The 12,101-nt window shown below is 40.6% G+C and overlaps 1 protein-coding gene across 1 annotated transcript in view; it reads right to left on the bottom strand.

Annotated features, from left to right (window-relative positions):
• The window catches only part of DNAH9 (dynein axonemal heavy chain 9), a 211,248-nt gene that overhangs the window by 113,925 nt on the left and 85,222 nt on the right, over window positions 1–12,101 (bottom strand). Inside the window, exons 45-48 of the mRNA XM_085306864.1 lie at window positions 10,025–10,148; window positions 7,437–7,579; window positions 3,945–4,106; window positions 2,706–2,939 (exon numbers count right to left, since the gene is read on the bottom strand). Coding sequence (XP_085162990.1) covers window positions 2,706–2,939; window positions 3,945–4,106; window positions 7,437–7,579; window positions 10,025–10,148 — 663 coding nt within the window. The remainder of the gene's footprint in view (window positions 1–2,705; window positions 2,940–3,944; window positions 4,107–7,436; window positions 7,580–10,024; window positions 10,149–12,101) is intronic.

Below are 12,101 nucleotides of genomic sequence, written 5' to 3'. Positions count from 1 at the left end.
AAGAAATTTGAAAAATCAGTGAGCAGCTTCCTGTGTCCMGGACAATCTGATAAGCAATTAGTAATGTGAAGTACAAAGGGAAGAGCAAAGCAAATGAGGGATTCAAGGGTAATGTACTGTGACTCCAACTGGGAAGAACTAGTTGCCTAACACCGGAACAGAAAAAGAGGAATTATTAAAGAGCAGAAAACCTGGAGGGCAGGCTCCCAGGAGACTCATTTTATCTGATTGCCTCTGTCTTGTTTCAAGAACACAAAATACATCACAAAGGTCAGCAATTAATTAATAGAGCAYGCAAGACTGGAATCTAGAATCCTGTGATGTAATATTAACAAAAGCCATACTAAAAATTACTCAGCAACAGGCTCTGAACAGAATGTTGACCTCTTCATAGTGAGGATTGTTCTGAAAAACAAATGACTCATCCCACAGATTCTCCCAAGTCTATTATGTTCTAATAACTGGAAGCTGGCTTCTGATTTTCTGAGTACCGGGGAGAAATGCTGCTACCTTTAGGGAAAGATGGTTAGGTACATAAGCTTGTGAAAAGCACTTCCATAGAAGGAAAGTTGGTCAAATGCATCGAGAAAAAAAAATAGGAAAAAAGAAAATAAGGGGGGGGGGGGGGCGGATGGCTGGGGAGAGAGAGAAGGCAGGAGGTTATTTTGAAACTGGAATGGCTAAGTCAAAAACTGCCCTGAAACTACCTGCACAACAATCCCCCCCTGCTTACGCTACACTGAACAGTCTAAAGAAATACTTAAAATTTATAGTTAACCAGTCACCAGTACCCAAGCATCAGGAGCCTGGAGAGTACTGATGATGGGAACACTAGTTCTCAGATCCGAGACACAGCCAGGTTGCATTTAGATATCAAAATTCTTCTTCCTTGCTTTGAAAATACAAAACAACAGCCTACCACTTCCAGGAATCATAAGTGCAACCTGGAGACTATGTAACTGAGTRGGACAGAAGTCTTGCCTTTCCTCAGCACCATGACCACCATGACCAGATGAATGCCCAAGTTTASAGATATAAATACATATTCAAGATCTATCTAACTGGTATGATTTCCAATAGTGTTAAATAGCCACACTTGTTTCAAATCAACAGCAGTTTTGACTATTATGCATATCTGATAATTTTAGTGTTTTATTTTAGGTCCCCAAAGCTAATTTTAGATTCAAWTTTGACATATTTGTCCTCAGTGTTCTGCATCTTAATTAACTTTACAAACAGGTGCTTCTTGCTCCAGCCTTGTTCCAACTGGAAATGAACTTTGCTTTCTTTTAGCCATTTTGCAACAGTAACATCTATAAGAGAGAAGACTCACAAGTGCTGTGGCTTCCCATTTCACCTCAGCTTCTCCACCACTGCTCAGAGCCTGTGTCACAGCTTGTCCACAGCACCCATATGAAATCACATCCGAAGAATACAGGAGGGTTCCCACACCTGATCAACGCTACAGAGAGTTCTTGTTTCTATCAAACAACCAGTTTTATATTAGTTGTCTGCTACTAAACAGTAGACCTAATCTATGTTAGAGAAAATGTTTGCCTCCAAAGGCTAGGTAAATGTAAGGTCTGCTTTATAGAGAAGGTAAGTGCCTTCAGCTCTGGTTGACTCCACTAGAGGTGACCAGCGCACTGTGCTGCTGGCTYTGCAACCTCTCAAAGGCAGCCAGACCCTTCCAAAGGGGAGATGCTAAAACATGCAAAAGGGACATGAAACATGTCCACTCCCCTCCATGCTCTGCAAGATCTACACTGCACTGTGAAGAAAGTAACTGTTTGAAGTGAGTTATAGACTATCAAGGCTAAAAGGCACAGTAAAGCCCATATATCACCTTCCAGTAAGGCACATTTCCTCTTGAGCATGGCACACACTATTTATGTCACCAGCACTACCCAGATCGTATATATGGAAGAGGTTTAATCGACCAGTCCTTCATTCATATCAACTGCCTATGCATCTTTTGGGCAGTGTCAGGAAAGYCCATTTGCCACAGTAGAAGCTTGTAAGTGAACACTCGTAAGAGTTATCAGAATACAAAAAGAAGAGAAAACAGGAGTTTAGCAACAGATGTAGAAGACAGTAGAGCTCTGAAAGTCACTGTAGAGAGTAAAAGTTTTTGAAATACCCTGAACACCACTAGCTACTCATTATTTCAGAAGTGTGCCTATAAGGCTCTTTACAAGGGGGATTATAGGTAGACTAGTCTACATTGCACATTTATTAGTTTTCCTTAAAGAWGGATAGCATTCCATGAGGAGAAATGAACTTCAGCCTTGTTTAAAGGATGTTCTATTTAAATTGAAGAGATAATTCTCGATTACGTTATTGTAGGTTTCCTGTATGCAAGTCTAAAATTCATCGATCTTCCCCTAAATCCCCACTGTCTTGTATTTTCTGTATTCACTGCAGCTGAAACAGCCATTAGAATATCATCTGCAGATCCAACTGGATCTATATCTCAGTAAATTTATTGCAATCTTTTATTTGGTATTAGCACAACTCAAATAATTGAGACTTCACACACATGTATCTTTTCCCTTCTCCTTTCTGATACAGAAAGTATCCAYGTACTGTATCCAAGTTCCATTGCTCATCCAGGAACTCAGCTTTCTTCTTCAGCCAGGTCAAAGAGATTTATCTCAGAAACAATAAAATATCAGCTTTTAGACCCACTCAACCAGTTTTCTCACCTGTGCAGATGTGCTATTGAGCTTCTGCAGGCCGTTCTCTAGTCGCTCCATTTTAGCTGTTAAATCCTTGCCCTTTTTCAATAGCAAATTTTGATAGAGCTTGATTTGCTCAAGGAATGACTTGGGAGTGGTGTAATTGTGTCGCCGTTCRTTGCTCAGATACAATCGGGATATCTCATTGACACTCGTATGGACATAGGCCATGAATTTGCTTATTGAATCTTTCACTGAAATCTGAAGTTAAGACCAGAAGACAAATATTTTTGAAAAAATACTTTAAACAAAACAGCTATATAAATAGACCTATGCCTTATATAAAGGAATTTATTAGCATTTTATTTTGCTGCAGCAAAATCCAGGATGTAACATATTAGTTGATTCCTTTTTGTTTGTTATCTCTAAAATAACTTCATCTGCTCTTGTACTTTATACCTCTTTTTATATCTTTTTATCTCATATTTTATCTTCTACCAAGCAATTTTTCTAGCATTCAGTGCTATAAAGCAAAGCCTTTTAAGTATAAATTTAGGCTTTTCTTCTATACAAATGGGGAAAGTGCACACTCATAAAAAGAAACATTCTAGACTTTATTCTTCCAAAATTCTGTACAGAAAAACTAAATAGAACTGAATCTCTTTCAGTCTAGTAGCAGGTAGTCATCAATGAGAAGTAGACATATTTGTGCCCTTGAGAATTACAGACTTTCAGATATGTATGTGGAAAGAAAAGGGTATGTTCCACAGAATAATTTTAAATGTTAGGTTATTTTCTACATTGATTTGTAAGCTRCCTTTTTGACAGTAAAATTAACATTTCATCGACAATACTATCAGCGTATAAGTATATGAGCATGGTGTCCACAGCCCTGTTTCTGCGAAGGTCCATGCTACTCTGGGGCAAAACTTGCCCRTATTTCATGAGCTTGGTTCAATTCAGTTTAACACCATACAAAGCAGCCAGCAATCCTTCTCCAAACACAGTGATCCTTGTGTCCCGGGTAAGCATCTGAAGGCAGTAAAGGTGACTAGAGAGTCCATTGGAGCATTCTCATGAAATAAGTTTTGATCCATGGTTTGCACTGAATGGAGGGCTGAGGCCACACCTGGATGCTAGCAGCACTGTAATTGCTCATGACAAAATTTGTACCCTGCAGAGGAATTCAAAACCAAGCAAGGCTTGGACATGTCTAGACGACGGACCAGTGAGATGGTGTCAAGTGTGCCATAGCAGTGCACTCACCTCAATGTTCTCTGTTTCTTGCAGAAAGCGCAGGCTGACGGACTCAAGGGCCTCCTGCGGCCATTCATGGAACCAGTCTATCGCTGTGCAGTTCACAATGGCAGGGAACTTCCTGCTACGGACCCTCAGCTTGTTACCAACAGGTGAAAAACATAGTGCAACCTGAGAACACAAAGGAAGGGAGAAGCTGAGACAGCATGGCTGGGCTCCAGGTTTAGAGCCTAATTCCAAAAGAAGTTCTCACATCAGCAGGTAAGATTATAGCAACCTTGACTTCTGAGCCTTGCACTTTAGGCCAGCAAAATGCATAATCTCACAGTAAACACATCTTTCCTCCGCAACAAACAGGCACATTAAGCATTGCTATAGTCAGAAGCGGAACCCTGGCAAACATTCAAGGCTGCAGCCTGGATCTAATATTGCTAAAGTGGTGAAGAGAGGGATTGCTTASGACACAAAGCTTTCACCTAGCAGGAAGCAGACATTCAGTTTCAAATAGTGCAACAAGGAATTACCATAAATTGATCTAAATTCTTCTGATAGAACTACAGTTTTGAGATGGGGCTGCCTAGATCATTTTCCTAAAGCCAGCACACAAAAGGCCTGATGTGGTTCAAAYTCAGCAGTCTACTTTTATCAGAATAAGAAAATTTTTAAAATAGAGAAAACTTGTATCAAGGTAGACTAGAAACAAAAGCATTGTGAATGCTCTTCCCCTGATGGCTGCATTTTTGCACAACAGATCTTCTGTTTTTCAGGCTTTTATTTCAATCCAAAAGCTGTTAAAAACTTCTAAGTTGCAACAAACTCTACAGAGTCCCCATGGGTGTCTTTGGGAAATGTCTCTTTCTGTTACTTTGGGGCCAGCTGTAATCTCCTCAGCATCCTCCAAGTCCTGCACCATTTCTTCTTTCCTTCAGTCTTCAGTCATCTTTTCTTCTTCTGTCTGCCACCTCCTGTAGTCTGGAAGCCTCTTCTCCAGCTACAGCCAACCTGTTCAGTCGATCTCAGGAAGACACAATCTCTTCCTTCTTCCAGAAAGAAACTCCTCACCAAGAGTGCAGTAGTCAGGACAAGATAGAGTACTCTCACTCCCTGCCCCATCACAAGTTTTAACAGCAATATGACATACAAGAACCAAATCAAGAAAGACCAAAATCTGCCACCATCCATCACAATCCTTTTTCTGTAACACCTTTCTGTCTGTATGTACTGTGCCCAGATTTATGAACTCTGCTAATCAGRCACAGACCAGAACACAAGGCAGGTTTACAACATGCAATGAAGTAGCAATATCTGAGCTAGTACCACCATGGGAAGCAGTAAAAATCAATCCTTGAACTACCTCTCTCCTGCTTGTCAACCCTGGCAGATATCTGCACAGCCTTGCAAGTGTCATGGGACAGGCTGGCATTAACTCAGATGTCTTTAAATTGTCAGCACCTTCATCACAATCTGTTTTTTGAAAGATGTAAGCCAGCCTTTAACGAATCCACATCCTCCTCCCCCGAAAACACACTGCCAATATGTACCTGTAAAACAGCCCATGAACACCCTTGTTTTAGTTTTTTTTTTTTTTTAATAAAGCTCTAATTAAATTTCATTATGAATTAAAGGAACATTTTTGTTTTTACAAGTGTACATAAAAGGTATAGTTAAAAAACACCAGTGTTCTGAGTTTCGACTTTCCTCCAGTGCAGCAATGGTACCTACAGCACAACAGTGGTGACAGACTGCTGCACCTGAGTGTGCTGGGCTGCTCTTTGTTGCTTCCTTTTTATGTCAGGAGAGGCAGCTGGATTCTGAGAGCTTCTGCTCTTCTGACAGTTGTGGTCACCCCATGCTCACATACAATGACTAGTCATGTATAAATCCTTTCTATACCTTCAGGCATAAGCCTCTGGCACTTCTGTGTTGCTCCATAAGAGCCAAGCAAGGTCCAGGGAACTATCTAAGTTCAAAAGCCCTCTTCTTCATCTACACTACTTTCTCTCAAGATACCAAAGCAGAAAGTGTCCTGATGTTTGCACTTCATCAGGCCAAGCCCCACTGCCATATTGTTCTCAGAAGTCAAACATACGCCGCGATAATAACAGTTTACTCGGCTTTCTGCACAGTGAATGATGTCATTACTGAATGCTGGAGTGAATTAAGCAACACTTCACTACTGACCCCAGACATCTATCCTAATACACCATTAAGGAGAAGAACAGACAGGAAAAAGGAATCAGTCTTAAATAAATCACATCCACACTGCCTTTCTAGTATATCTCAATAGCCAATGGCCATGGAGAATATTTCCAGGTAGGGACACTGGGCAGAAGACACCTAAGATATTAGAAGAGCCACAACACAGCATCAGTGCCTGTAAGAAATTCCTTTCCAAGCAGGAAAGGGAGAAGGAGGACTAGATTCCCTCTACTTGTGCATCTATATCTACATCTATAGCTATTCTGTAATRGGGTCTCTGATTTCTTGGGTACATGTCTAGGAGAGCAGGATCGTCTCATGGCTCTGTTTCAACTCAACACGTCTAGTCAAGAACGCACCAAGAACAGCCATCCAGCTGTCCTATTTAATGCTCCCATGCTTTTTAATGATGCCAGACATTGAGAAGCACTGGTCCTCACCTGATGARGGGAACTCTCTGGCTGTTCACTATCCCAGACATGTACCTACTTACATCAGACAGGGAACAAGCCATCCTAGGTACACCACACATCAGTAAACAYGTCCTATCAACACAAACCCAACATTTGATAAGGACAAAAACTTGTCTTCATTAAACAAAAGTTAATTTTTCATTCACCTCCTGCCCTGCCTCCCTTCTCTAGGACCATGGCACTGCGCAGTCAGGTAGATGGGCAATTACCTCCTGGAAAACTCTAACTCCTTCTTGCACTGTACCTTCTCCAGGTGGTGGGCATGCCTGGAAAATCTTTAAACCATATTTTAAGATATTAGCATCTTGCTATAGGGCTTTTTAGAGCTGGGAAGTTGGGCTGTAAGGGGAGACATCCTGCAAGCATGCCAGTTCCTAATACTGTGATGCTGCACTTCACATAATTTAAGGTAATGTCTTTTAACTCTTTTGGCTGTGGATTGTCAAGTTACCTAGTTTTTACAACATAAGATTGATCCACTATMTAACTTTTCTAAGCAGCAAGATTTAGTCTTGATGCACCCAGCTAAACACGAGTACGTATCTTTGAAAATGGAAAGCCTGGTCCTGTTCAGCTGTTAAAATACAGATAAAATTTGTAACTCCCATAGAGCCATATAAAGCTCAAGAAATGTTGACTACAATGTTTCCTGTGTTTAAGTACTGCTTGCTGAGAGAATCACAGCTCATATYATAAACAAGCAGAAAAGACAAGCAGATAAGACTGCAGTCTGATCTCCCTACAATGCAGCCCAAAGGATTTCCAGCCAGGTACCCCTGGATYGAGATCAGCAGTGAAGATCCTACCACCACCCCTGCCACCATCTCACCTTCAGCTGTCGTTGAACACGCTCTATGAAGAACTTCCAACAGGTTTCCCGGGAGTCGACCAACCCCTGACCCTTGACTTCGTTCCTCACACTGTTGATGATGTTCTCAACTTCATCATCGGGGAAGAGATCAGGGATTTCACCTAAGATAAGAGGGCATATCTTGGTTTGCTTGCCTTGGTTTTGTTACAGACTTAGAGCTAAGTGAAGTCTGCCTTTCTCATTAGGGCACAGGGAAGCCCCTTCCTAGGTAATAGTCATTGTGTTGGATGTCTACAAGTATCAGGAGCAGAAAGGTAGAAGAGAGAATTGTTCTGCTAAAAAAATCACAGAATCAATAAAAGGTTGGAAGGGACCTCTGGAGATCATCTAGTCCAACCTCCCAAAGATTTCCTGGTGCTGATTCCACAGGGGCTTGAACCCAGGACCCTCAGCATGTAAAGCAGATGTGATAATCACTACACTATCCCTCTACCCCATACACAGATTCGCCAAACRCTTGTGAAAGCAAACTTTCTCAGAGCACAAAGGAAACAAGTATTAAATATAATCAAAGTACACAAAGTCATTTTCTTCTGATTTATAGTGATAATCAGATTTCAAAAAAACCAAATCCCTAGTATGCTTTACATAGTAATGAAATCATTTAGATTTGCAAATAAATTTGTTACATATACAATTTCGGCAACAATGTAGCATTTTAGGAGCACTCAAAGAACAGCCAGATCACTACAACTTTTTAAAAGTTAAAGGTTTTTAAAGGTTCTTAAGGGTTTTATAAMCTTCTAAAAACTTTTAAAAGCTAATAGTTATGCAATTGATTGCCAAAAATATACTAAATAACACAGTTTTTTAGTGATTATATATTTTCCTACCTATTCACTTTAGATTTTTATTTCAACTGAAATCATCATCATTGCATAAGATACTGTCAAGTATGAACACTAATAACTTAAGACAAATACGAGAATTAGAAACCAGCCAATTTATATGAAAAGCTAAAACATATTTTTTGTTCTAGTTTATTAGCTGATGATAAAGAGCGAAACAAATATGAAAAAAACAAGTATGTAGTTAGAAGAAAGTAGCCAAATCAGTCAGAACACACTATTTGGCACTAGCTCATATCATGAAAAGACATGGTCTCTGCACCATCACTTCCTCAGTCAGCCTGCAATTYAGTACTGTTTCCCCGGACAAGGACCTTTGATCTGTTCTCACTAACCCATGTGGTAACCACAGAAAAGCACAATGCCTTTCAATGTGGCCATAAGATTGGCATTCCGGAAACAAGATGGGTAACTGATCACGAAAGCCTAGTCGCATCTTGTTCAAGTCAGAGAACCATGTTTCARAAGATAGAAGAGTGCCAAAAAGCCTGTTTCTTCTTGGTCAAAACAGCAGGCAGCTAGCAATGGCCTTCCTCAGCTAAGTCAGCTGAGGGTGTCTGTAGAACCAGGTAGGGTTGTCCGTCTCCACGGTGAAGTTGTCCTCTATCAGTGACAGATCCACAAAGACATAGAGGATGACAACTTAGATGGAARGAGTGCTTCAAGAGGCTGTAGGACTTGCCCCTTGCTCAGGACACTGCAGAGCTTCACTTCAAGTTATAATATGTTAATTGGGTCTACATAGTGCAAGGGAGGTGGTAGGGCTACTCACCGTCCTCCATAACAAACACAGTCCTTATTCTTGGTTATGAGTTTTTCACAAAAAGATCCTGTTTGCTGCTCAGAACCATATGGCCAATTTATAGCCACATATGTCAACTTTGGATTTATTCACAAACTATTGCTCTCAGGTGCTCTTGGCTCTCCATCCCCCACCATCCACAGAGGCCRCCTGAGCCAGCTGGTATCTTCCCACTCCTGACTTATAAATAGGGCAACAAATAACACAAAGTTACTAGCAGTGATTTGTCAGGGAGTTTGGGGAATACRGACTCCCTAGGTTACCTTGTGTGGTCATGGCAACACAGTTACACACTCCCATGTGCACTGTAGTTGTACTGTACGCTGCACAAGCACATAATCACACCATATTCTGCATGAAAGAAAGTATTTGCAYGGAGACAGACTATTCTCCAATTGTCTGGGCAAGCAACAACTCAACAACTTAAATAYGTCTGGAAAAATAAACAGAAAAAGGACTGGAGTAGGATCAGAAGCCACATAACACTCAGACACRTCAGTCGGTGGCTTCATATTACATATTGACTTGTAGACTCCAGTTAAACATTCTAGCCAGGAGCAATCACATTTTATCTGATCACTAGAGTGTGGATGCACTGCATCCATAGGTCAAACTCATCCTCTGTCAACACATTCCTTTGGCTGTCTTCAGCTGCAATATTATGACAGACACATCACTTAACATCCACAGGCAGTATTACAGAATCACAAAAATATGGAAAAACTGGGTATGAAACATCCAAAACTGCAGAAGTCTATCAGACAATGAAGTGTATCCTCAGTAATGAGACCTTAGTGCTGCTTTTATCCTAGAGTTTAGCTTAGAATTTAACTTATAGTTTAATGAAATCTGTATGAAAAATGGGAGTGAGGAAAGGAAAGCAGTAAGAAACATACCTGATGCTAACAAGTCATTTACCAGCACCAAGAACCGCTCATCAGCCACCTGTGCATCAGTCATCAGGAACACAGTGCCAATGTTCTTCACACCAGTTTTCAGGTACTGGTTTGCCAGGTCTGCCTGAAAGTTAAAAAGAAGGTGATCCAAGAGGTTGCACCTATCTGTTGTAAAGCATGAACTAGGTATCACACCTAAAATAAGAGATATTTCAGAAGGAATAGTGCCTGCTCAGATTCTTCCTATTAATGGAGAACGAAGGAATTGCAATCAGTTAGCATGAAATGGTGCTTTGGACCCTCTTCATCCTCATGGCTGAGCTTTCCCAGGCATACAGAAGAGACTGTTACTATCATCATTGTAAGGCTTTTTACTAATTAAGACTTGACATTATGCCCAGGTCCATATAAAACAAAAATAAGAAGAAACTCCTGCCTAACACCACTAAACATACAGAAGCATTTTCAATTGAAATGCTTAGAGGTTAATGCATGCGAAGATGTAAAATTGCTGCCTTATCAATGCAATCCCTGAGTAGTTCAAACCTCAGAAGGAAATGGATAGCAGAACCCTTTATCTGCACACAGAGGCTTCCGAGGGACTTCATAAAGTCTGGCTCTGTCCTGAGTTATGGACATAGTAAGTCACAAGGAGAAGGATGACAAAGCTATGCAGAGTTTGGGAAAGACAATAGTGTMTGGACACGCTTGTCCTTGGTATCGCCTTGCTGTAGATCCCTCTGGTTTCACAAATACACAAATACACAACATCTCTTTGCTGAGGTGCCACATTTTTATTATTATTATTTTATTTTTTTAGGAAGGAAGGAAGGAAGGAAGTTAGATGACTGATGATTTTTGGATACAAAGATTTTTTTTAGTGGATTTTTTCCTTCTTTTCCAGAGTCAGCAGGGACTCATCTTTTAGTCTCCCATTCAGTGCAGCAGGGCTGGAGCTGTTCTGATACATAGCCTGCTCTCATTTAAAAGCTATTTCTTTTAAAGGGGGCTAGTGCTCTCCTAATGAAGACTGCCATGTTCTTGAAATCCAAATTGCTCATGAAATGGAAAAAAAAATCATCATCATCCAGCTCACTCTTTCCTTTCTGCTCAGGATACAAAGCATGCAGAGAAGCCTCAGGTAACTCACTGGCCACTGCTTCAGAGACACTTTTAGAAATTCAGCAGACAAAAACACTTCCAAAAAAGTAATTTGTTACTTTCCTCACTGGAAATCTGGATTAGATCAGTTATAACAGTTTGAGGGTCCAAGGACAGACAGGGCAATCTGTCACCATCTTGCTCTTATATATCTTAGCAAAAATATAATCACTCCATATTTCATAAATTCTTTGAAAATAAATACCGAGTGAAGGGAACATCAAATTATCTTCCACCTCCGCAGACTTAAAAGCATAGAGGTGCTTAGGAAACATGCTATTAATGCTCAATTAAACTACATTCCTATCTGAGAGAAGAAGGTTCCTAAATAAATAGGAAAGTAGGAGCTAGGCAGTGTCATGAATGGCACTGATAATGTCCAGCAGATGATGCGACAGGCTTGCCCAGTGTAAAGGAAGCAACATATATAAAGCCACAGATCCTCCAAAAGGATGAGGATGACACACTATATACCTGGTCCCACAATTGCCATACCTTTACTTGTTATATAAATACTGACCTGAGAATTGCTGCAGCTCCTACACTGGACAAACTGTCAAAGTCCCATATGCAGAAAACTAGTGATATTTTTTTAAAAAATCAAAGCTACTGACTGGCCAGCTGAGGGTAGTCAGCTGGCCCAGCAAGAGCTCTGATATGTTCAAAAGGACAGAACTGATGAAGTTCCTATGCGCAGACCTGGGAAAACAGATATCTAATTGGGTAAAGCCTAGACGAAGATGGAAACACACTGTCTCTATTTCAGGCTTTGCCAGTGGTGTTCACTACTTTGATATCTCCCACCCTATCTCTGATGGTGAGGGATCTCAGAAGATCTATCAGCCATTTACATATCCCTAGGAGAACAGCATGAAGTTACAATCATTTTTTTCTACAGCATTTTCAATGAGTTATC

Source organism: Rhea americana, unplaced genomic scaffold (genome assembly GCF_003343005.1).
Source record: "Rhea americana isolate MKP2758 unplaced genomic scaffold, rheAme1 scaffold_249, whole genome shotgun sequence".
NCBI lineage: Eukaryota > Metazoa > Chordata > Aves > Rheiformes > Rheidae > Rhea > Rhea americana.
The sequence above is the reverse complement of the archived record's forward strand: the minus strand, read 5'-3'. Positions and strand labels throughout refer to the sequence as shown.